The following is a 26553-nucleotide window of genomic DNA, read 5'->3' as shown; positions in this document are numbered from 1 at the left end:
CTGCACACATTTACTGCAATTTATACAAATTGTTCAAACAAATGTCTGTTTAAAAATCTGTAACTTTTAGCTATTACTTTCAACTTCCGGACTCAGCTGGTAAACTGTGCACTCAGCTGTTAGTTTATTGGTTATTGCAACAATATATATTCCAAAGATGTCCCTCACAACACGTTCTAATCAGTTTGTTGTGTTCATTGCCCTCCTCTCGTGTCTCCCCCCTCAGGCGTCACATGTACAATGACTACAGAGACCTGGCCACCCTATTGGTCCACGGCTTCGAGGCGCTGCTCATGTCCCTGCTGGTCGGGTGTCTGTACTACGGGGCGGGAGAGGAGCGTCTCTCCATCCAGGACACGGTGGCCCTGCTCTACATGATCGGAGCGCTCACCCCATTCGCTGTGGTGCTGGACGTCATCGCCAAATGTGAGTATTTAAAAAATCAGTCTGCAAATTTGTCAGGTTTTTAAGAATAGGTGAAACAAACATCAAAACAGTGTTTGACTTTTGAAAATAGCAAATGTCGTATATTTTAATGTCTACAAACAAACCAACAAATAGCACACAAAACAAAAATAAATGTTTCCATATTAAGTTAAGTGAAGTTGTGATCGCTGCATCTGCATTCTTGGAACTGACCAAAGTACTTCAAGCTATAAAAGCTATAAAATGAAATGAAGTTCACTGTAGCACAAAGAGGAATAGTGTTATACTGCCCACATATCATACAGAGACCTAATAAATATAGAACATCTCTGAAAAACCTTTTAACCCACACTATATCCTAATACAAATATGACATTCATGTAGCTGGAGAGCCTCTGTAACTCTAAAGCAAGTCTATAGAAAATGTCTTTTATATGAAGGTTCAGTAAGAGGTTGGGCCAGACATAAACGGCTGTATGTTGATCAAAACTTAAGAGAAGCAGAACATGGGCTAGCTGCTGCTTTGTGAACTATTGAAGGTGGGAGAGAGACTTTTGGTTGATGCTATTAGGAAGTGGAGTTAGAAGAGTCAAGTCTAGAGAAAATAAGTACTTGAATAGCTTGTTCCAGGTCAGGGTGTGAGAGCATCAAGCCAGAGGTCATAGCGTGCTCCTCCTCAGACTCACTTCCTGTTCCCTGCAGGTCACTCAGAGAGGGCCATGCTGTACCACGAGCTGGAGGACGGCATGTACTCCGTCACCTCCTACTTCTTTGCCAAGGTAAACCAGGGGGGTAACTGAGTAGATTTGATTTACTCAAGTACTGTACGGAAGAACACATTCAAGGGACTATCATCATTACTTCAGTATTTACCTTTATTGCTACTTTGTACTTCTACCCCACTACAAATCACAGTTAAATGGTGTACTTTTACTCCACAAAATGTATTTAATACCTTTAGTTACTTTGCACAATTGGATTAATGATGTGAAATATAATCACCACTTAAATCAGACTTTAGTTCGTGAATTCAACAGCTACCCTGCAGAATACAAAGTCATTCAAACTAGCTGCACCTCTACCAGCTTTGATACACTTTAATGATCAATAATGATATATATTATTCTGAAATGGACCGATCTGCAGAATGAGTACTTTTACTTTTGGTACTTTAAGTATATTTTGATGCTAATCATTTTTGATTGTATGACTTTTACTTGTAACTGAGTATTCCTACACTCTGGTACTTGTACTTATACTTAAAGGTGGGGTAGGTAAGTTTGAGAAACCGGCTCGAGATACACTTTTTGTTATATTCCATGGAATCTTCTTAACATCCCGATAGCAATGAATATCTTAAAGTGGACCTATCATGCTATATTTGAATAATATAGTGTAGGACCATACCTATATAAGGCATATTTATACTTTTTTTTTTTCAAAATACCAAACAGATCATGCATTTTAGCCATGCCTCATTTCGCTCTATTTGACATTTTTTAGCTCTGGATTTGCAAGGGCTGATTCAGTGAGAACAGCACCATCTACAGGCCTGGCATATGTACTACAGCGTCTCCAGCGCTTTCGAACGGCAATGGCCGTGGCTGTCTCCTCCTGATTGGTGGAGTTGGCCCAATAGCCGTAGCGCCACTGTCCTAACGTCAGGACAGTGTTCAAATCTGGATCAGTTTTGATCAGATCCGTTGCAGCCCCTTTTTTAGAGATTTGGGTATGGAGGAAAATAGAGAGGGTTGTGTTTTCTGACACTTGGTGAGTTCCCTGGAACACCGGGGACACATATTCATGTATAAAAGACGTACAAAAGTGCATTTTGCATGATAGGTCCCCTTTAAGTGCTTTGACAAAAAATCCATAAAAAAATGTCATCTGTGGAAGCACGTAAAAAGCACTTTTTGTGCTGTAAAAAGCACGACCAATCATTTTAGCCGGCCCGGCTAAAGTAACTGGATGGCCTACCTGCCTGTCAGCCTTCCATCTGTGCACAAACTTATCTCGTGCCCTCATTGGTCATGTGCGCGTTCGTGTGTGTTGGAGGAGGGGCTCTGTAAGGAAGTGGCAGATTTTTTCCGGCTGTGTATTTTCAAATTCTAGTGCACTCGAGCTGGTTTCTCCAAAATTACCTACCCTACCTTTAAGTACAAGATCTGAGTACTCTCCCCCCTCAGATGTCCAGTAGGGGTCAGTCTCGCTCTACACAGGAGCCTCACTGTAGTGTAAATCCAGTACTGTAATGTGGAGTAGAAAGCATGCAAACACACCAGTTGTTTTATGTTTCCTATAGATATTTAATTTGTCTTTTTACTGCACTTTTAGTGTACAGCTGCTGTGTTTATTGTATTTTTCTAACTCTGGCACAACAATTTCCTTCGGGATAAATAAAGTCCTATCTTATCTTATCTTGTCTTGTCATGAACAATGTAATAGATTAATAATAGATTTATTTTGTAAGCACTTTTACAGGTGCTCAAAGTCGCTTTACAGAGAAAAAGAACAACAAATAAATATAGTTAAAGTCACATTAAAATCAAGCAATACAACAACAATCACACATTAAAAGCCAGATTGAAGAGGTGAGGCAAGGCAAGTTTATTTATACAGCACCTTTCAGCACACGGCAATTCAAAGTGCTTTACAAATTAAAATAAAAGACATTTAAGAATAAATACAGCAAAACACATTATAAAATGGCATTTCAAAATAGGCATTAAAAAGCTAATCAAATAAACACAACAGGTATAGAACACACCAATAAAAGCCATACTGCAGTGTGGATATAAACAGCTCACTCAAATGCAGCGACAAAAAGATACATTTTTAGTCTGGATTTAAAGTAGTAAGAGTTGGTGAGTTTTTGTGAGTGTTTTGAAGGTGGTGAGGTCGGTGCAGTCTCTGATGGGTTGTGGGAGTGAGTTCCTGAGGGAGGGGGCAGCGACAGAGAAGGCTCTGTCCCCCCAGGTTCAGTGCTTGACAATGTGTGTGTTTTGATGTCTTAACTGTATATCTGAACATGTGTGTGTGTGTGTGTCCCCTCAGGTGCTGGGGGAGCTGCCGGAGCACTGTGTGTTCACGCTAGTGTACGGCCTGCCCATCTATTGGCTGGCCGGGCTGAACACAGAGCCGGAGCGCTTCCTGCTCAACTTCATGCTAGTGTGGCTGATGGTGTACTGCAGCCGCGCCATGGCTCTGTTCGTGGCCGCCGCGCTGCCCACCCTGCAGACCTCCTCCTTCGCGGGGAACTCCTTCTTCACCATCTTCTACCTGACCGGAGGCTTCGTCATCAGCATGGAGAACATGTGGCAGGGTGAGGAGATGGAGTCACTGTCACTTAGTTTACATTTTTTCACTTCATTTCCAGGTCATACACACATAAGCAGATAACATAGATGTACATAGATGAATGCCTCTTTATATGCAGTAATAGAGAGATAGTATAAATATACATAATATTAAGTAAAAAACGTATATTATATTTTTACTATATTATATATTTGATATAAGATATGTATTATTATTATTATAAATTAAGAGATATAAATAAAAATAAAAGGTAATATATATTAGTAATATTCAAAACAAAATACAATGAATATTAGAAAGAAGTTGAAATGTTAAATATATATATGATAAATAAATACATGAAAGTAAATGAATTAATAAGATAATGAAATGAAAGTTTATTATTCCTAGTTTGAAATGTGTGAGTATAAAGAGCTGCATTGAAAACAGAAGTGATGAAATAAATACATCCCCCCCCCAGTGGCCTCGTGGGTCTCCCACACCTCCTTCATGCGTTGGGGGTTCGACGGGCTGCTGCAGGTTCAGTTCAGAGGCAACATGTACCCCGTCTCCATCAGGAACTTCACCTTCAATGTGGACGGCATACACGTGAGTCAGAAACACACACACACACACACACACACACACACACACACCTCAATTAAACACTTCCACGTCATAGTATAGTATTTCCTAAATATGTCATAACAATGTCATAATAATGTCAATAGTATTTAAAGTCATAAAAAGGTCAAAGTATGTTTAAAAAAAGTCCTAGAATAGTATGCAATTAAACACTAATAGTACAAAACAAGTCAAAAAAGTATTGTGTATGAAAGAAATTGTAATAGCATTGTATGTAAATATAAAATATCAGTGTTTTATGAAATAAAAAAGTCATAGAAAAGTATGCCATAAATAATGTCATAGAAATGTCAATGTAAGGCATAACAAGTCACAAGAAAAGAGTGTTGTATCTGTCATTATAAATATATGTATTAGGCAATAACTGTACATGTGTAAATGAACACAGCTATAAAACCAAACCACTGCACATGGACAGTCTTCTCATCTGTGTCTCTGTGTGCCAGGTGGTGGAGGCCATGCACATGAACCAGTACCCTCTGTACGCCTGCTACCTGGTGCTGCTGGCCGTCTGCCTGGTCTTCATGGCGCTCTACTACGTGTCCCTGAAGTTCATCAAACAGAAGTCCAGTCAGGACTGGTGAACACATCTGGACCAGACGCTGTTTCAAATCACATTTGACTTTAGGAAGTGTTTTGTTCTGCAGGAGTGGAGGGAAGTCATTTAGGTTCTTGTTCGACTGGTTCGACATTTTATCAGACATTTGCTTAATTTAAGGGGGAAAAGGTAAATATATGAGTATGTTTTGAATTTGAATTCCCCTTTTCACAATAATCTCAACATCAAAAACTCCTGCACTTGTTTTAATATCAAAAACACATGAAATGACTTCCCTGACACCTCAGTAATCCTTAAAGTCACCCTTCTTGGTGTATTAAAAAATCCTAAAAGTGAAACTGTTTCTCAAATGTGTGACTAGTCAAAAACAATTAACACATTTTCAAAGTTGAAGTCTGGGAATGATTGGTTGTGCTAGATTTCTTCTCGCTGCAGTACTGCTGTCTGCTGCTGGGTGGCAGCAGAGCATTGCACTAACAGTTTAAATGAAGTGATTTTCTTTCCCTCCCTCTCTTCTCCATCTTGGCCGATGATTAGAGCGCCACTTTGGCAGATATCCATCTGCAGCTTTTGCTTGTTCCATTTTCAATCTTCTTTTTTCCTACAGCTTTATCTTTTCTTGTATATGTAAGGTTATTAAGCTTAACAATGTGTGTGCCAGTATAGGGCGCACAGAAAAAAAAGCCGTAGAGATTTAGTAAGTCACACTCAGAAATAAAAGAGCTTGTACTTGTGTCCTCAAAGATTGAAGATTATGTAATTGTAAGCTGTGTCTTTGCACTGGTGCAAAAGCCTGATAAATATGTGACTGACGGGGTTCAAGTCCGAATGAGTAAACTATTAAATCAAATGCCTCCAGTCCAGCGTGTTTATTTCTGTCTTCAATCTCTCTGCCATCCTTTGACCTGGTCGCTCAGTTTGCACTCATTTAAAGCGGTGCGGTTTCCCAACAATAAATGGTATCAGTGTGATTATGTTCACTATATGGTTATATACAGGGTATATGCAGGAATCCTGAAGTCAAATGTAATACATTTTAAGACCCTTTCCATACATTTTAAGACCTCATCGCCACTTCAATGCATTGGCGACACACTTTACCTCACATTTACCACAGTATTGATTTTCCTTCCTCCTTATAAGTTAACTTTCAACCATTTGGACGCAAACTTGCATTTCCCCATAACGATGTTGTTTAACAACCGGCCTAAGCGGAGCTTCGCGCGCTAGTACGTCCACACAGCAGCGTTAAAAAAAAATCTTCCGGTTAAGCCTCACTTTTCGCCGAACTGCATTGTGGGAAGCAGAGCGGAGCTTTGCTGGCGTTTCAGGCTGCAAAAGTTGAGCAATGTTCAACTTTTGAAGCTTCTGAAGCTTCGGTGGAAGCGTCAGCCAATCAAACCGCGTGTATGTTGGGAGAGACACAAAAATGGAGCAAACGCAACGCCGCTGTGTGGACGTGTGCGATGTCCTGTTCAGATGACGTAAAATCCAACGGGATGCCATAAATAAACTACACAGAATCACACTACACTCCTACGCAATGATTACATTCAGGCAAACTGTAGAATACAACCTCTTTGGACAATTGATATACGTATTGAAAACAAGCTACAAAATGTAATACCTTGGAAAATGCAGTTTAATACTTTTTAACAGCCTTAATTTTCGCTAAATTGATTTATCAACTTTTAATAGGTTTAAGACCCCGCGGACACCCTATATAGGCCTATAGCACCAGAAATGTTGTGTCATGTGAAATATCAAATGCATGCAACACTATAATGAGAAGCTTAGATGTTTCTATTGAAGAAAAAACTCTTACATCTCAGAAAACATGCAGTTTGATGTATGTGGATTTCTTATATACATTATAACGATGATAAACAGTATAAAGATAAAGTATATTGTAGTGTAAGGGATATTTTGAGAATGGGACACTGAAATGGTGTCGTCTTAGCAGAAAAGGCCATGGTGTCTTTGATAACCTTCCTGCCTTTTAGTCGAGTTGTTCTGTGTCTCATGTAGACAGAGTCTTTGGGAGACCTCAATGGACCGGTGCCTTTGATAGTGTAATTGCTTCACTTGTACTTTATAATGAAATATGTCAACATCTTCCCGAAAATAAACGTTCACACCACAAAGTCTCAGCCTCAGAATGTGACATTTATTATCATGAATACTATCTTTTACATTCTGAACATCATCATCAACAGTATCATTAAATTAGCGGGCAGCGTCTAACAGTTTCAACACAATACTCAACATTTCAGCTGGGAAAACTTATATAAAAAAGAGACAAGAAGAGGAAAACACATGGATGGAGGAGGAGGAGGAAGAGGAGGAGGAGGAGTCTTTATGTCTCTGCTTCCTTCTGGGCTTTCTCTTTCTTCTGGGCTTTCTCTTTCAGCTCATAAAACCTAATGGACTCCTAGAAAGAGAAAGAGACACAATTTAGTATAAAACAAACACAAAATGCTTACATGCTCTAAAGGAAGTCAGGTGTGTGTGTGTGTGTGTGTGTGTGTGTGTAAAGTTTATTTATAGAGCGCTTTTCACAGACAAAGTCACAAAGTGCTTGACAAAACAATAAGACATTAACATAGGACAATGATCAATGAACACACAAGTAGGGCTGTGCGATTATGGCAAAAATCATAATCACGATTATTTGGGTCAATAATTTATATCACGATTATTAAATACGGTTATTCATTGACTTTGAAAAAATCCATTTATTGAACTTTAAAACCAATACAAATAATAATTTGAACAGTATCTTTTTAACTGTTGATTACCCTGAACGTATAATTCAACTGAAAAACCAATACAAAAATAAATAAAATAAATGACACATTTAAATAAATATCAAAATAATAAATACCAATAAACAAGATCAACAAATATTTTGGAGCGCACTTCCACAAGCTACTAAACATATATAAATATGATAAATACAAATAAATGAGACCAAAATTAATTAGATCCAATATGTTGCAGTGACACAACCTAGCAAAGCTAAATAATTGTTTTTTTCGATTATGTTGTTTTGTGGCAGGCCAAAATCGTAATTGCGATTAAAAAACGATTAATTGCACAGCCCTACACACAAGCCACATGTTAAGAAGTCATAAAAGCACCAGAACATAATTAAGACACAATAAAGCAGAACTTACAAAGGAAATTTAAAACAAACAAAATAAAAACCTAGTATAAAATGGAATAAAATCAAGCACACCGATTACCCAAACAGGAATGTCTTTATATAGTTTTAAGAGAGAGAGAGAGAGAGAGAGAGAGAGGAGAGAGAGAGAGAGAGAGCAGAGAGAGAGAGAGAGAGAGAGAGAGAGAGAGAGAGAGAGAGAGAGAGAGAGAGAGAGAGAGAGAGGAGAGAGAGAGAGAGAGAGAGAGAGAGAGAGAGAGTGTGTGTGTGTGCGCGTACCAGAAGTAAGCCCTCCTGGGTCTGTCTAAATAGTCTCTACTCTGCAACCAAGTTTCCTTGTTTCATCTTTAAATCCCCGTTAATACACAAATGAGGGATTTGTCTGGCGTTCCCCTAACGCACTCTCTGGCTCTCGGCCTCTGTTCCCCGCTAATTAATCAGTGTTTTGATCCAGACAAAGTGTGTTTTGGAGGGGAGAAGGTGAGAGCTTTCCTGTAGATTACGCCGGCTTCTTACAATGTACGTTTGCTTACTGATGTAGTAATTAATGCTGATAAATGGCTGTGTTCACTGTAGAAGCAAAGAGAGGCAGAGATCCTGCAGGATGATGAGACGCGTTGGAAAAGGGTCAGTTCACCCAAAGTACAAAAACACATTATCTCACTAGATTTTATTTCATGTGTTCAGGTTTTGAGATATATATATATAGTTTCATTTCTGGTCCTCAGAGCAATAACAAATAACATGTGTATGACTTTTAGAAATAGTCTGATACTTTGGATTGTTTTTTGTTATTCAACATCCCATACTGCGACTTTATTAAATGGTTATTTTTTATATCATGCTATACACCATAATTATATAACAACCCATAGTGATGTACAGTGACATAAATCAACTTTGAACATTGGTTTTATTATTCTTTATCTACATGACTCTTATTAGAGACCTGGATTCCCATCCCAAAAATGTAATAGCATTTTATTTTATTTAAAAAAAGCTACCCTAAATAACTGTTCCATGCGCCTCTAGAAATAAATCTAGGTGTGTTTGATCTTAGCACGTTCCTGCTGTTGTCGTCATGGTGCCGCAGTCTTTATATAGATATAGAGAACAGGTGGCTTTCTACCTGCGATGAGTTCAGGGAAACTTCACCATGACCTCACCTTTCCCTCTGCTTATGAAACGCAGCCATCACTTAAGTATCCTGACATCCTGTGAATAATGCAGCAGCTGCTCTGCCTTCATCCCTCTCTCGTCTATCTTTGCACTGCAGGTGAGTGAAGGGGAGGTAAGAGGTGGGCTTCTGGTGTTCACCTGCCTCCAGGGGACAGCGCATTAAAGTGCTGGGGCTGAGAGGGCTCCGTGTGTGTGTGTCTGTGTGTCGATACGAGTGTGAGTCCTCTGCCCAAAATAGGGCTACATCAAGTTACAAAATGTCCTGAAATGCTCAAAAACACTCTCAGCCACACACACACACACACACACAGCCACACACAGCCACACACACAGCCACACACACAGCCACACACACAGCCACACACACACACACAGCCACACACACAGCCACAGCCACACACACAGCCACACACACACACAGCCACACACACAGCCACACACACAGCCATATTGTGACATTTCTTAAATCTAGACATGTGAGAATATTATTTTTGAGGTTTAATTTACCTTAATCTGCAACAATCTGTTGGTTTACCGTTAAATTGATGGATACAAAAATTATCTGCAAGCATTTTTATAATCCATTAATGGTTTAAATCATTTTTAAAGTGAGGATTTGCCAATTTTCTTAATCTTTTGTGATGGATAATTATTTTGTGTGCTCGTCTTGGGAGTCGAGCTAACCTGTTACATTGTTGAGGTCTGTTTGAGTGTATTAAGTAGAGGACCCTATCACATTTAGTTGTATATATATATATATGTGTGTGAGACTCACCTGGGGTTCGTTGAAGGGCACCGTCTCTCCGAACTTTCTGTACATCACGGCCAGCCGTTTGAGTGACACCGTGTCTATCTCCCCTTCGCTCTTCTGCCACTCTTCATACAGGGCCTTGGCCGACGAAAAGTCTTTGTCGTTAACTGAGGAGGGTGGGGGGGAAGTCAACATGTTAAAGTCATCGTTAAAAATGTACATTAAAAGGGGCCCTGTTATGCTCCTTGAGGTTTTCCCCTTTCCTGTAGTGTGTTATAGGTTTGTGTGGATGTAAATGGTCTGCAAAGGCAAACATCTCAAAGCTCCCTCCAGAGTGAGTTTCTCTCCCACATACTCTTCTCCCCCCCCGCCTGAAACGCCTCCATTGGACAGCGTTGTTTACTGTTGGAACAAAGTTACATCACTATGTAACACTTGCGCTTCTGTTGGCTCAAACTGATTGTATGTGATAGGCTAACTGGTGGGACATATCCAAGTTGACCAATCACTGAAATTTATAATAATAATTATTATAATATGTCTTTTTGAAGATAAAAAAAACATACTTTGTAAAAAATGTTAACTATCTAAATACTTCAGAATGATTGATCTGTGTATGCGATTTCCCTCTATAGGCAGATGTACCCGGAAGTGTATTTCCATATGCGAGTGTGAAACAGCATGAGTGTGTGCGGTTGTGTATCAAAGAGATAAAAATGGAAAGTATGGTCACTACTGTCAAAAAGAGAAGAGCAAGTTTAAAAAGGCAAAAGAAAAGAAAAAACCTCACAAAGAGAAAATGTACGGAGTCCATGGAGGGGCAGAGACCAGAGGCGAGCAGAGCATCACTAATTGTTTCCCCCATGACTGCCTTGACCGAGCTGCTAGCTGATGCTAATTAAATAGTCATGTCCGCTCAGCTCTGGTACAAAAGAGGGGAGACAGGAGGGTGAGGAGGTGAAGGGGAGGAGGCGGGGGTGTAGGTAGGAGAGACGACGGGAGGACAAAAAAAGGTGGAGAGGGCAAGAGGCAATGCAGAGAGGAGGGGAAAAATGCGGGAAGAAAAAGTTGAGTGGTGAACTGTGTAGCGATTAGCACGCTAGGCTAGCCAGGACAGCTAACTCATTAGAGGACATGTGTTCCTGTAACCCCTGAATGTCTGCCTGCCTCCCCCCCCCCCCCCACACACACACACACACTCCTGGACCTGATGCATTGTTAATGCGTCCGCTAATGTTGACTTACAGCGAGCCGTCGGCTGCACAAGACCCATCCAGACCTGTGTGTGTGTGTGTGTGTGTGCGTGTGTGTGTGTGTGTGTGTGTGCGTGTGTGTCTCTTACTATGACATCTCATCACATGCTTGTTCACCACATCCTTCTCAGCGAAGTCTGGGATCAGGCTCAGAAGGGTCTCGATCTTGCCCAGCTGTGCACAAAAAAAAAAAATGTACATCAAAAACAAAATAACTTTTGCAATGATTTTGTTACAACCAGGAGTCATGAAGAACAGTAAACAAATAATTTTCTCTTAAAGAATTCTGTGCATCCCTTGCGCTGATAAAAATGTCCGCTTTCTAAAACTGCCTGAAAAATACTACACGTTAAAATTATAACTAGAATTAATATACAAATTGAATAAACAACATTGAGCATGGCCATTGCTACCAAATATTCATCAATAAGAATTGTAAACCTTAAAAAAAAACAGTGCATGATTGTATACTCTGGGATAAAAATGTGCTATTTTAAAAAGGGATATTCTCATCATTAAGGTTCAGAGTGTCTGTATTTTGTATACACATTTACGACTTCATATTTAAGCTATAAATGCCCCTTGTGTTGCATAAGGTTTTAAAGTGTGCATCTTGAAGGAAAGGATCTTAAAGTGCGATTTACCTGTCCGGGGGTGCGAGACTTCCGAAATATGTAGGCCACGAGCGTGTCCGTCTGTTCTGCCACAGCGTTATTGCGCTACAGAGAGAGAAGAGGGACAAAAGAGAGAGTTAACATGAGGGGGGGGGTCTTCTCAAACCTTTGCTCTTCACATACATTTAGAACACAAACACAGATGAACTCCAACCCACGCATTCATACCCACAGCCTTCACCCTCACTCACATTAAAAGGTTAATTATGGATTTAATAACGACTCGTTTCTTTATGAATTCAAATGTTCAGCACGCTTCGTAATTATCCTCACTTAGTCACATTGAAGACCACATCTAGTACTCAGTGGAAATGTATATTTATTCATAGGTAAAGTATTGTATAAGTTGAGCCTAACAGCTTTAAGAGTTTGACCAATTACAAAAGACAGGATGTAAAAGACATGAAAGGCAGGCAGGAGAAGGAGAAACGGGAAGATGGTTTCAAAAATATATCATCTAACAAAAGATCATCCTATATTCATATTAAACAAACTACAGACTACTTTTACAAGAGTATGTACCGGGCGAGTTATAAAGTAACCTTGAAAGTATTCTCTGGTAGATATATTATATTATGTAGTTCTATTTTGCCTTACCGATATGACACAGATTAAACATCTTCATCAGTCAGTCATATTTCACATCTTCAATTTGTCTAAACAACATTTTAAAAGAAAGCTTCATAGCTTCATTCCCCACAGCAGTGAGACATTTTTGACAGAATATAAACTTTTAATGGCTCCTTTAAAAAACAATTCTGAGTGTGTTGGCCATGGTGCTGATAAACAAATGAGTAATTTCACTGCAATGGACCTTAATATTAGCATATATACTGAAATATGACACAAATATATATAGATATGAGGGAAATCGGACAGACTTACAAACGTTTAACTGGTGCATGACTGCTTATGATGTAGACATGCAAGCATACACACAATATACTGCGTGTGTATATTCAAGTATGTTAAAGTGTGTGTGAGATGCATTAACGCTGCTCAGAGTGAGTGTGTCCTCCCGGCTGAGCAGCAATAAGGTCCGATTACTAGCCAGTCGTAAACTAACGTGTTTCGCTCCTTCTGCACCTCGTACAGAAATTAAAGGCGAGTGGCCTTTAACACACACACTTCTATCAGAGTCACATAGCGGCAGAATGGCTTGAGTACAATCAGGCAATTAGACCGACACTGTGCCACTCCACTCTGCTCCGTGCTCTCGCTCAATCCCCTCGTCGTTTTCCCCCCCTCGCTACACCGACCGCTCCCAAAGGTGACGCCACAACCGACCGCGGCTCCCGTCTCCTCACTCACACACTCACAGCGCCTGAAAGCTCTGCACACCCAGGGATTGCTTCCTCCTCTTCCTCAATGACCCTCCCAACACACACGGTTGTAGAGGAGTCAGTCATTAAGAAGGAAGCAGTGAGGCTTTACAAATTCCTTCCCTCTCCTTCTCTCCAGATAGCCTCGTCTTCATTATTGTCTGCTCGCCTATACTTAAAAGCTTTTCAGAGTTTTTGGTCCTGCTTCACTTATGCTGAGTTACCCTCGCTACCCTCCAGTGAGCCTGGGAGAGCGGGAGTGAGGAAGACGAAAACAGGCCGAGATGAGAGACAAAAAGCAGCGCTGCAGTTTAACCCCCGGAAACATCAGAGGAAAACAAACTTCACACGAGACAGATGGGAGAACATCGTCCTCGCAGTGGAAGTTTCACTTTCCAACACCTTGTTTTGATGTTACACATGTTTTTTTAAACGTTGAGGGTTTAAGAGACGTGGGAATGTTTCTCATATTTCAAGCACTGTTCCAAACATTACTAACACAACAACTGGCACTACTTTTTTACTGCAGCAATAATGCTCAGATTAAAACATAATTAAGTCAAGATATTATCAAAGTATCATAGTGATTAGCTGACTAACTGGGTGTTTCATCGGGTGTTTCTCAATGTCGAGGAAGGCTCCTCCAGATCCACTATTTCAAGGGTGCTACGTCATCGAGTCCCGCCGAAGGACTGTTCCAATGTCCAGGATCCTTGGAATTCTACCGAGGCCGGCGTACTTCGTTGAGGGAAATTTCGCACATTTTTGCACATGTGTATCCTCCGCGGTCTTAAAAATCCCCACAATGCTTTGCGCACGGACCAATTTCCAAAATCGCTCCATTTAAGGCGGGGCCTCGCATATGACGCACACCTGTTAGCCTGTTCCACCATTCTTCGTTTTCCAAGGCTAGGAAGGATTCTTGCCTCGCTTCTGAAGGACCTGACTCGGAAGACATGTCCTACCAAGGAAGCGTCCTCGACATTGAGAAACACCCCCTGTCTTTAAAAAGCAGGCTATTATTTTGTGCTGCCTTCTAATGTTGCTACTTCTATTTATTTGTAATCACATTTACATTTGACAGTATTTTCTTTAGATGTATATACACATGTTCACACTTTTTAAATCAACCTAAAGTTTCATTCAGACTCCTTTCAGAGTTTAAATGTGTGTAAAGCACTTTTAACTATACATGAAGACTTGCAACGAGGAACTGTAGACTTTTCATATTGCTATGATAGACATCGGATTTAAACGTTCCTCTTTCGGTCTCTACTCAGTCTGTATTTTACAGTTAACAGATATAAAAAAATGACATCTTGTTCTCTTAAAAACGAGGATGCATATCAAGCAAGAAGCATATTATAGCTTTAAAATCATGTTATCCATAGAGTTTAAATAGTGATGAAGATGAGAGCAGCAAGTAATGTATCTGTTCATTAACATGCATGCTAGTCAGGCATCCCTGTTTAAAGATTGAGAGGGATAATCACTCAAGATGTCAGGGAGAGACAAGGAGCAGACACGTCTCATCTCTGACACTTTCTGTTTCTCTGTGTCTTTAAGTTCCCTCACTGCAAGTCCAGAGGAGCCGTTGCATGTGTAGGGCAATACATGAGAGGCTTTCAAAGTGCAAGAAGGGCCTCAAACTATTTCAGGGGAGACTCTGTAAATGGAGGTGATAACATATAAATATATACAGTATATAGAATAGCTTTAGTGTGTGTGATTGGTTTAGTGAGATAGTTCAGAGATACAGGGAGAATCTCTCAGTTTTTCACTCTCCTTGAGTCAGAATCAAATAAATTCCTACATAGCACAGACGTTTTTATGAATTTGCTGTTGTCTGAATATATTAAACTTGGCTCAATTGCTGTTGACTTAACTCCAGAGTGTTAAGCATTAAATAACATACTAATGATCCCCTAGGCATCCAGGAATTCACTTAAACTAAGCAAGTTAACCAATAGCGCATTTCCACTGCAGGGCCTCACAGGGCTTAGTACGGTATAGTTAGGTCTTGGTAGGCCAGGCTCACTTTATGCTGCGTTTCCATTACAGTTTAGGAACTGGGGTAGTAACTATAGTAACGCAGTGTAGGCGGAGCCGTGACGTCTTCAATGCGAAACACAAAACCAACATCAGCTGTTAGCCTCAGAGCTCACAGCTCCTCATATCTGTTCAGAAACTAGACAAAAGTTAAACAAGTACAAACCACAGACTGTCTGTGTCGAATACAGTCGCTGCTTTATTTATGTCTGTATAGGCCGTTGTTGTGAGTGTGGACAGTCGGAGCATATACAACAGGGATGGGCACCACCTCCTCTTTTTGCAGACCTCAGATTAATTTATAAACAACGTAATTAAAAAAAAAAGTACTTTACTTGTAGTACTGATACCGTCCACTAGACTCCTAGTTACGTCGCGAGCTGCGTACATGATTTCAAATACCGCGATATAATCTGTGATGAGTTTGTGTGCATTGTGCACGCTTAAACCGCGCTGTAGTGGAAATGCACCATAAGAGGGCCAGGGGGAAGAAGAAGGCCCAAAGACTGGGGTCAAATACTGAAATGTAACTGATAGAGTAGCCCATCTCCTGCTTGTTTAAAATTAAACACCTACTTTCGCAGTGACATTACACTTTACAGAAGGGATTTAATATGTCACAAACAAATAGTAAATGCATGTCAGGGTGAAGATCAGAGCCACTAAGATTAGTGTGACAAGAACATTGTACGACCTGAAAAACAGATTCCTTTCATTCGTGTTTAAAAAGAGATGAAGTGGAGTAAGTGAGGCGGTTAGTAATATATATCTGTGTTCATTAGTGTGCGCTCTAGTCACACATGCAACCGAGACGAGTAATCACTCAAAGTGAGAGTGAAATCCTTTCAGAGAGGACACAGGAGTCTACATTTTTTTTTTTTAAGAGTTTGATCTCTTTCTCATCCTTCCTCCTGTCTCTCACTCATCCAGCTTATACATATTCATGTCCCCGGGCTCAATGCAAAGTCATCGAGCTGTAATGTATGAACTGTGTTAAATAAGTGAAGCAGTAGGAGGCCAATTTCAGACCAGCAGACTCTATGGTGGAGTGGGGAAGCACTTCCTGACATAATGTGAGGCTGGATGAATAAGTCAACAACTGACAACTGGACGAATACATGGGGGGGTTGTGATGGACTCCATTCATCTCCACTTCGCTTGTTGATTTGTGGGTTTTTCGTGAGGATTTTAATTACTTTGATGTAATAATGTAGTCAAGAGCGAGACACTCAAATGGAGATGTGCCCTGGGACAAAATGCTCCACATGATTCAAAATGTAGTTGAAGTGGTCACAAAAAGTGAAAAACAACATTTTGCAGAGCTCTCTCCTCATGCTGTGCAACTCCAAACTAAATAATAAAAAAGTAGTTCCTGCATTTTGGTTTCTCAAACACAACTCCAGTTTTCACTTTAGCAGATGCATGTGTTTGGTGGAGAAGAAGAGATGTATAAATGGTGCTTTTTTTGGGTCACAATCACACATTTTGATCTATTTAGAGGTAACCCTTATCTCCTATTTGCACAAAGACAAAATGAAGAGTTATAAACACATGTGTGTGATATGAAACATTCTGACCTGGAAACCATGGATTTCTTCACTTAGTGTTTAAATAGTAATGAAGAGAAGTGAGTGAGAGCAGCCTGTAATGTACTTTAATGCATTTGCATGAATGATGTTTAATTTCCCTCTAGTATTGATCGAAGTGTAACTCATCTCAGACACAACCAAATACATCCAAACAACTCATACACACACACACACACTCTGAAACACACTGTAGCTTTGCCAACCCAAACCTAGCAGTAACGAAACATATGAATATAAAATACTGAATCTTAAAAAAAAAAACTTCAACACTGATACCACCTCGGTCAAATTACATGATGAAAACTTTGGGGCACACACAGACACAAACACTCGCAACCACACACACACACACACACACACACACACACACACACACACACACACACACACTTGTACTCACAGCCAGCATGAACTTGGCGTCCTCCACTTTGTCGGCGTCCAGCAGCTCCAGAAAGAGGTCTGACACCGGTTGGTAGCGGGCGAATTGATTGGCTAGCCGCTCTGCCATAGCACTCACTGCAACACAGCATGCACATTGTGTCAATAATAATGTGGATTGCATCATTCTTACAGTTATTATGCTTGTGGTTTTATATTGTATGTATTTTTTCGATATACAAGTATGCGTAAGTAAGTGTGTGTTTCTTACATTTGTCCAACGCTTCCTCATTGTTATCTTCCAGTACCATATTGAAGACGTAGGGCATGCCCTGTGGCTGGCTCTCGCAGTCTGGATTGGTGTAGAAGGCCTCCAACACCTCTGTTGCACCTTCCACATCACCACTGAGGAGGGGAAAGGGGATAAAGGGTTGGTTTAGTAAGAATAGTTCAAAACTACACCTAGGAAAATGTCCGTTCAAAACAGAAATAGGAGAAACCTGACAGCGAATGTTCCTGCAAAGTCAAATGCCGCTGCACTGTAACTATGGTGGGGTTTACGTCATGTTAAAATTCAACTAGGTGGTGAGCAGGGTCTTTTTGTGGTTCACATCCTTCTATCACGCAACCTCTGCATCCTTGTTACGTAAAGGCATATTCTGGATGCTTCTGTATGTAAATTGTGAGATACAACATTCCCTATACTGCCTTCCTTACTACAGATACTCTGCTGGGAGAAAAAACAAACACTGATCTCTTTGACCCGCGGGGAGGGAACATATGCTTCACATACATTATGAGAAACTGGCCTGATTAGAGAACAATAAAAACTCCCCCCCCCCCCCCCCGCCATGCTGTTTTAGACTTAAGAAATTAAATATTAAAATCATATGGGTTTCATTTTTCTCCTACCACCATGTTTTTCTGCTGAGGTTGCCACAAGCAAACAAAGCCTGCACAGCAAAGCGCTACAAATCTAAAACAACTCGATCTGGCAACCCAACACTTTACGCTCCCTCCCACCGTCAGCAGTCGTGATGAATATTTAACTCGCAGGGTGTGTGTGCGTCTCCGTGTGTGTATGCATGCAGAGGTGGGGGAACATATCTACGCTGATTGTTGCGACTGGGACCGTCTGAATAATTCAGCGGGGGCCCCCTCTAAATGTGGCGCCGCGCTTTCCGGGCCTGCTTTGCTTTTTCCGCCCCGGCTCTTAACCAGTCAGCTCGACTCAGACGCAGCGGGGACGTGTCAGAGCCGCTCAGAGCGCCGCCCGAGAGGTCAGGGTTCAAGCCGACAGGCCCCAATCGGGCGTGAGACTGTCTTGCCGCTCTTCCCTTCCTGCTGTCCCTGCGAGTCGGCACGGCAACGTTGCCGCTCCGGCCGGGGGACAGCGCTAATGCGGCGAGTAGCGCGATGAAAGTTTGATGCTCCATGCGTTTCATATATTTGTCCTCTGTTGTTTGAGAAGCAGAAGTGGAGGATGGGCAATTCCATGACATTAAAAGGAACCCATGAATAATCCTATTATGCCGGTGTTTCCTATTTGTACTCGACGCCCCACTCGCCTGTGAGCTTTTACTTTAAGAGTGTGTCAACACGGGTCTTGTCACACTCGGCTCCTGGTGTTGCAAGAAGCTCTTTATCTTTTGTGTGCTACACATGGAGTTTACAAAGTGGTATAATGGACTTTACAATGGATTGTACATTGAAATTATAATGTTTTATGCAACATTCAGCCCTGCCCATCTATAGTGATTTGTTTTGGTTTGAAGGTTGTTTGCCGTTTATTTTACAGCACATGATTGGTGAGAATTAGAGATACAGGTGAAAAAAGACAATTTCTCTGGAAACATCAGATTTAGGGGAAATACCTGAAAAGCTGCATTTGCCTCATACATTACAAAAGTCCTAAATTAAAGCTCCTTTGTGTAGACTTTTAGGGGATTATAGGATTTTCCAGGCACTTGAATAGTCAAGTTTTTGTACAAAAATGAGGAAATTGGCAGTCAGAAATAAAACATTCTGCACATTCTGGTACCTCTTCAGATCAAAATCAATCCGGCAGTGGCTCAGTCAGTAGGGGCTTGGACTGTGAGCCGTAGGGTCGCCGGTTCAAGTCCCTGACCAGACCTAAATATTGAGTGTGGACTGCTACTTGGAGAGGTCCCAGTTCACCTCCTGCCCTGCCGCGGTGCCCTTGAGCAAGGCACCGGACACCCCACCCCACTCCCATTGCTCCCCGGGCGCTGTACAATAGCTGCCCACTGCTCCGAGCACTAGACTCCTGGTACTAGGATGGGTTAAAAGCAGAGAACACATGTCACTGTGTGCTCTGCATGTGTGACCGTTAAAAGAGGGTTTCATCCCACCGATTCTATCTATCTATCTATCTATAAATAATTAGCATGCTCACCTCTTGATGTGTGCAATCGCTGTGCGGGTGACAACAGGCATGGTGGGCAGGTTGACCACCTTGTCTTTTATCAGCTCCTCCACTTCCTGGATCCCCGACACGTTGCCGCTGTTGCCGAGCGCCTGAACCAGCCTGGTGAGGGCGAGCTTTGAGGGCATATGGTCAGCCCGCTTCATTCTCTCCAGAGCATCTGTGGACCAGTGTGAGGTCAGTTTATGTGTTTGAACAAGTGTGTGTGTGTGTGTGTGTGTGTGTGTGTGTGTGTGTGTGTGTACTGGTTTTTGTGTGTTTCTCACCATTAGCCTGGCCTTTCATGGTGGTAGTGATGATGTACAGGTCGTTGGCAGCATGACTCATCTGGAACTCTGGTATACGAGATGTAGCACTGAAAAAGAGATGAAAAGGATGTTAATATTCTGGTTGTAGCCTCTTTAACTTTACTTACAGACCTGACAAGTCTGAAAATGTATTTGATTTAAAATATAATGGAAGATCCCATTGGCTTTTGGTCGAGGGATCCAGGGTGATGATCACTTCTGGGTTAAAACTATGTTATCTGTGAAGTACTGTGTAAAGTGTTTCAATGGAGACACAAAGATCCTACCTGTGTGGATTGCACAAAGAAAGTCCATTGTTTTCTTAGAGCTGATAATGTACACTATTATATAAAAAACATCTTCACTATCTGTGATGGTTTGGGTTTAATCTCTGTGGTGTTTTTGTCTTCTTAACTTTGGCTGTTTTAAAGGCATCACGAACAGACTCCACAGAGAAAGAGTGGATGAACACAGGAGCTGAAAGCTAGAAGACAATGGGAACAAATATGACTGAAAGCATGTCTGAGCCTCTTGTAAAAGCGCCTAACCCTGAAAATAATACAGACATCAAACAGTTGATTACTTCCTCCTGAGCCACTCCACGAATGATGTGAGAGGCTGGGACAACCCGTCTTCTTCCCCCTCCATCTACTCGCCGACCTTTGCCACCCTCCTCCCTTTTCATTTCTCAGCCGCTAAAACCTCAATTAAGCTTGCCTCTCATCCTTTGATTTTATTTGTTAATATATCCCTGCAACCAGATTAATCCGCCCGCTCAATTGAGCATCAGTCGGGCAATCCTTATCACCACGGCGACACTGGGCCAAGCAGCATCCGGCGGGGTCAGGGCGGAGATTTGAGCGGGAAAGGGGTCGACGACGGATTGCCGAGGAGACCGAGAAGTGGGGTCAGAAATATCCTTATTGGTAGGGAGGAAATCTCACCTTTTCCCAACACACACTCTCACTCGACTTCTCTTTCAGGGTCAGTGTCTTGTTCCGCTACAGGGACATTTTCCAGTATTATGATATAACAGCAGAAGTGTAGTGCAGATAAAGAATAAAGAATAGACTTAAATATGAAATAAACAAGTAGGCACACGCTATTAATACTACAAGAACACAATGTCAGAAAAACTAAGTAGCAGTTTTTTTTTTTTTAAAGTGACCATAGAAATGAGCAGGTACTGTTAACAGATTGTAAAAATGTGTTGGGGGTTTGTGCGTTAACCAATGAAACATCCACCCCTTCCTCTTTCTCTCATTATCACTCTCACCCAATCCCTTAATCTCACCATAAGCACCCCGCTGCTCAATTCTGTACAGATTACCCAAAAACACACACACACACAGAATTAATGCCTATAGCGTCTTCATTAACCTCGTACGTGATTAAATCTAGCCCTCCTCGCCTCCTTCACTCCCCCTTTATCTCCTTCCTCCCCTGCCCACTTCCATCCTTCCCGACTCTTCACTCAGCTCATTTCACTTCTCATTTAGAGTGCAGATAAACGCAGCTTTTATCCAGGCAGGGATGCCATAAACCAAATCAAAGACTGGAGATGGGTTATCACTTGTATTGCCTCGCTCTTGTTCAAACAGGGGTCTACAATTGATACGATTATTTCTCAAACATGAGAGAGTGAATCATGTAGAGAGCCGAAAACAGGGAAGAGACCGATAGTGTAATGGATGTTTTTACACACCAAATCTTTCCTACAAATGATTAACGGCATCTCTTCTATCAGTGTCATTTTATTATTATCTCTTATTTCAACACGTTGCTTGTGTGTTTTTTTCTTTGTAACGTGAAAGTGATATAAAGAAAAGGGTCAAAAAGCTGACCTAAAGGGACAAACAGTAAAGATCAGCAGTAAGCTCAGGGGCCTCATTTATAACGCCTTGCGAAGGATTGACGTGGGAAGGTTGCTTACGTAGTACAAAGCAGAAATGTTCCGACATTTTCCGATTCACAAAACATTGCGTACCGGCGAGGGAAGTGCGTACGGCACTCCCTACGCCTGTTTCCCTTTAGAAATCACAATCGACTCGTAACGCCCATATTTGCCTATAAATAGTCAAAGAAACGCCCATTCATTCATTCATTTTGACTGACTGCATGAAGAAGATCGCAGGAAATTACGCCCGAACAGCTAAAAAAAGACATCTCACACCGTGTCAGATTTTGGATATTTTGGGGAGGTCGAGATAAATCATATTGTTTGGTGGATGCAGTTTGAACCAGAGTAGCAGCATGGAGGTCGGATCGTCACCAAAATAAATAAAGTGGTCCGAAAAAAGTTAATGACAAAAAAAATACACATAACCTTCCTCAGGCAGTGTGTTTGTCCCGGGGACAGGAGACACCCCCTTGATGAGAAACTGTAAGAAATGATCGGGGAATCCCTCCGGAGTGTAGTCATGACGACTGGATCTGAATTATTTTGTTGTATTTGGTGGTTTGTGTTCCAGCTGTCGATCAGCAACTATATATCCATAATCCACCAGTTAAAGGAAATACAACTAATGGATTGTGTTATATTAGCTGTACAATTTACCACATATGGTGTTCTTAGTTTCCATACCTCCTGTGTTTTACGAGCGACTTATCAAGTCTTGGCAAACGGCATAAAACACGATTAAACGTGATAGTATATAAAACCATGCTCGTATCTACAACCTATAGAAATGCAAAACGGCGTCAGTTTAGACGTAATTCTGTCCTCCTGTTTACCGCATCATTTATGAGAAAACATTTCATAACATTAACACAACATATTCGAGGTGGTTTTAAATAGCATATCCGTATTTATTTATTTCTCCAAGTTATGTTTTTGTGTGCACTGAGGAGTCTCAAACAGGCGTTTGTTTAATCATTTTAAGATTGGCTTTAATCAATGTTTGAAAATGAATTCTTCATATTTGATAAATGAGAGGTAACATTTTATTTATGGTATTATTTCCACATATTTCTCTCCATTCTTCCTTCTGCCAACGGTGTCGCAGTTTCTCGTCTCTCCCGTGTGTGTGCTTCGTGCGTACGCATGGGTTAGAGTTTGCGTGGAGGACCGCACCTTTTCCGGTCAAATTAGTATTTTATAAATCGCAAACATTGCGTAGAAACTGGCGTACGCCATTTTTTGAGCGTATATCCCTTTATAAATGAGGCCCCAGATCTCTAATACTCTGTCTGTGCGTCCATTTGTCTCCAGGCCCTGATATGGCCCCGCACACAACAACACACGATACATTACTAATTGGAAGAAGATTGATGTTTGTGCACAAAGTCACCCGCTTCCCAGAAAAGCAAAATTAATCTGTACACCGGAGCGTGTGTGTATCTTGGGGCTTAGTAAGAACAACTGTTCATATCCAGCAGGGCTGAGTGTCAGCACACAATCACTTGATAATCCTCGTGTCTATTGAGGAGATTTTTAGCCCGAGGTGACCCGGTGCCACAGGCTGAAGAGACGGAGAACGTAGCAGAGCACTAACGGCACCTACATTGTGCCTACAGCTAAAATACACCAGTGTACAGTCCGTCTTTTGATTCGTGATGATCTCAACCAACAAAGTACACTTACAAATGCTTGGGCTCATTCAACTAGATACTAAATACCGGGACAAAAGGCAAAAAAATAACACTGATCGTCAAGGAGCTGCAACTATGAAACGGCTAATAGATTAACCAATTGTCAAAAAAGATTGAAAGAAAAAAAATACACGTCTCGTGCAAAAATGGGTGTTCAAACTGGAGTCACAATTGTTGGATTATACTAACATATATGCCTGCTATTAAAGAAGACGTTGAAATAAACCTTTTGTTTATGGTTTAGTAAAGCTTTACCAAAATGTGTCGTTGCAGAATGAGATGACATATAGATAGATGATTAGGCACTTACATGTCTTTGACTGCCATGGCGTCTTTAATGGACCCCTCGGACAGCAGCACGCAGATCAGTAGATTGAATGATTTGGCGTTAAATGGCGAATCCTTGGCTTCCTTAAACATCTTTAAGGCTTCTGTAGAAAGAGACAAGAGGAAAGACACATGAGTCGAGGGGGAAAAACAGGAGTCTGCTTTTACAAAGAACATTTCATTTAGTGATTCATTTCTAAATTAAATTATCTAAATGTCATATTGTCCATCAATCGATTGATTAATGCAGATCTGAAGCAAAAAAGTCAATCAGGGGCTGTTGCACTTTAAACTATATGCCTCCTAATAGGGCTGTGCGATTATGGCAAAAATCATAATCACGATTATTTTTGGTCAATAATTGATATCACGATTATTAAATACGATTATTCGTTGACTTTGAAAAAATCCATTTATTGAACTTTAAAACAAATACAAATAATAATTTGAACAGTATCTTTTTAACTGTTGATTACCCTGAACGTATAATTCAACTGAAAAACCAATACAAAAATAAATTAAATGATACATTTACATTTAAATAAATAATATCAAAAATAATAAATACCAATAAACAAGATCAACAAATATTTTGGAGCGCACTTCAACAAGCTACTAAACATATGTAAATATGATAAATACAAATAAATTAGACTAAAATAAATTAGATCCAATATGTTGCAGTGCACGGTCACAACCAAGCAAAGTAAAATAATCGTTTTTTACGATTATGTTGTTTTCGTAATTGTGGCAGGCCAAAATCGTAATTGCGATTAATTGCACAGCCCTACCTCCTAATGCTCAAACATTGCTTTAACGCAGCTTCAAAAGTAACCTTTGCACACCTCAGATGATTCAAGTTTCCCCCCCAGTGCATTATACAGTATGTTTGGTTCATATCATGTCTGACAACAACACGGGACCTCCTGCTGCTCACCTTGGGCTCTGTTCTTCTTACAGAGGGCAATGATAGGGCTTTGAAAGCTTGGGTCTTTAGAGCTTGGGCCTTCTTCCACTTTGGGCTTGGGTGCCTCTATTTTGGGCGTGGGTGCCTCTATTTTGGGCGTGGGTGCCTCTCTTTTGACCTCGGCTGGGGCTTCTTCTTCTTGGTACCACATCTGTTAAAAACACACAAATAAAACTCAGTCTGATGCTTCCATAAAATAACATCCAGCATTCGAGCCTGTACACACACACACACATATTAACCATGTTCAGTGTGTGTATGACAGTGCAATAATGGCGGGCAGGGCAGGGTCCCCTAATGCTCGTTCACCCGTGAAGCAACGAGGGGAGGGGGTTAAGCTGTATTGGCTAGGGGCAAATTAGATATGGCACCTCAGGGGCAAAAAATAAAAGTGTGTGTGCGTTAGAGTGTGTGTGTTGGAGCGGGGGTGTCAACTCCAGGGCCCCAGGGGTCACTAAGTTCATCGCTCCAGGCAACAGCAATCACTTCCTCTCTCATCACGCTCCGGGCTGTAAGAGCACGCAGACCAACGCTGAGGAAAAACGCAGCAACAGAGCTCACTAGGATTTATTATTTAAGCAGTGGTGTGCGAGTACATTTACTCAAGTACTGTACTTCCTTTTGAGAGACTTGAGCTTCACTTGAGTATTTAAAATGGTTGCTGCTTTGTACTTCTACCCCACTACAATTCAGAGGTAAATGGTGTACATTTACTGCATTGCATTCATTTCATACCTTTAGTTACTTTACAGATTTGGATTGGTGATGTGAAATATAAAATTCACTTAAATAAGACTTTAGTTACATATTCACAAGCTGCACTTTTACCAGCTTTGATAACACTCTAATACATCAATAATTAAAATCAAAACGTATAATATATACAATTCTGAAATGGGCCAGAGTACTTTTACTTTTGGTACTTTAAGTATATTTTGATGCTAATACTTTTCTACTTTGAACTGAGTAACATTTTGAATGCAGGCTTTTTACTTGTAACAGAGTATTCCTACACTCTGGTACTTCTACATAAGTACAAGATCTGAGTACTTCTCCCACCTCTGTATTTGAGGCTAAACTCCCCTCTTTTATTCAAATGCATTAATCCACAGTTTGTCTTTTAGTCAGAATCCAGGCCAACTGGATGTAACTAGGATCCAGCGGCAGCCATATGGTGGCATTTAGCTGCTGGCTAAATTAGTCTGGCATTACCGATTTACAGACAGATCAGGCTGTAATTCCCGTCCGCAGCCAGCCGCTCTGATTGACCACACTTCAGATCAGAGCCTCAATCCTGTTTCCTCTGCATGTAATGAACAGAGGCTTAAAGTGGAGCGGGGTGAGGACCGGGGGGGGGGGGGGGGTTTTGGGGTTAGCTCCGATGATCAGAGTTTGCTCTTTGGTTAATCTGAGCAGTATGGATATAATTCAGGGTGGGAACATTGTGTTTTAAATGAGAGAGCAGCTTGAGTTTAAATAAATACTAAATACTCATCGGCTCGGATGAAGCTCCTCGCTATATCAGTGAAGGACAAAATACAGTATATGCCAGAACTTCATTACTCCTGTGAAGACTAATACTAAGCATTTATAGTTAATTTACTGAATATATTTCAGTTATTTATTATTGTAAAACTATTATTGCTTCTC

General features: G+C 41.0%; 2 protein-coding genes across 2 annotated transcripts in view; one reads left to right on the top strand and one right to left on the bottom strand.

Moving 5' to 3' along the window:
• Nucleotides 1–5777, top strand: part of abcg8 (ATP-binding cassette, sub-family G (WHITE), member 8) — an 11084-nt gene extending 5307 nt beyond the window's left edge. Inside the window, exons 9-13 of the mRNA XM_034152147.1 lie at nucleotides 227–426; nucleotides 1129–1205; nucleotides 3481–3748; nucleotides 4205–4332; nucleotides 4815–5777. Of these exons, the coding sequence (XP_034008038.1) occupies nucleotides 227–426; nucleotides 1129–1205; nucleotides 3481–3748; nucleotides 4205–4332; nucleotides 4815–4952 (811 nt within the window). The 3' untranslated portion in view covers nucleotides 4953–5777. The remainder of the gene's footprint in view (nucleotides 1–226; nucleotides 427–1128; nucleotides 1206–3480; nucleotides 3749–4204; nucleotides 4333–4814) is intronic.
• Nucleotides 5778–7072: 1295 nt separating this feature from the next.
• lrpprc (leucine-rich pentatricopeptide repeat containing) overlaps nucleotides 7073–26553 on the bottom strand; it is a 73649-nt gene continuing 54168 nt past the window's right edge. Inside the window, exons 29-38 of the mRNA XM_034152146.1 lie at nucleotides 24874–25054; nucleotides 23920–24040; nucleotides 19998–20086; nucleotides 19702–19891; nucleotides 17557–17690; nucleotides 17308–17423; nucleotides 11918–11992; nucleotides 11363–11447; nucleotides 10045–10187; nucleotides 7073–7358 (exon numbers count right to left, since the gene is read on the bottom strand). Of these exons, the coding sequence (XP_034008037.1) occupies nucleotides 7284–7358; nucleotides 10045–10187; nucleotides 11363–11447; nucleotides 11918–11992; nucleotides 17308–17423; nucleotides 17557–17690; nucleotides 19702–19891; nucleotides 19998–20086; nucleotides 23920–24040; nucleotides 24874–25054 (1209 nt within the window). The 3' untranslated portion in view covers nucleotides 7073–7283. The remainder of the gene's footprint in view (nucleotides 7359–10044; nucleotides 10188–11362; nucleotides 11448–11917; nucleotides 11993–17307; nucleotides 17424–17556; nucleotides 17691–19701; nucleotides 19892–19997; nucleotides 20087–23919; nucleotides 24041–24873; nucleotides 25055–26553) is intronic.

This window comes from Trematomus bernacchii, unplaced genomic scaffold (assembly GCF_902827165.1).
Source record: "Trematomus bernacchii unplaced genomic scaffold, fTreBer1.1, whole genome shotgun sequence".
Taxonomy (NCBI): domain Eukaryota; kingdom Metazoa; phylum Chordata; class Actinopteri; order Perciformes; family Nototheniidae; genus Trematomus; species Trematomus bernacchii.
The sequence above is the reverse complement of the archived record's forward strand: the minus strand, read 5'-3'. Positions and strand labels throughout refer to the sequence as shown.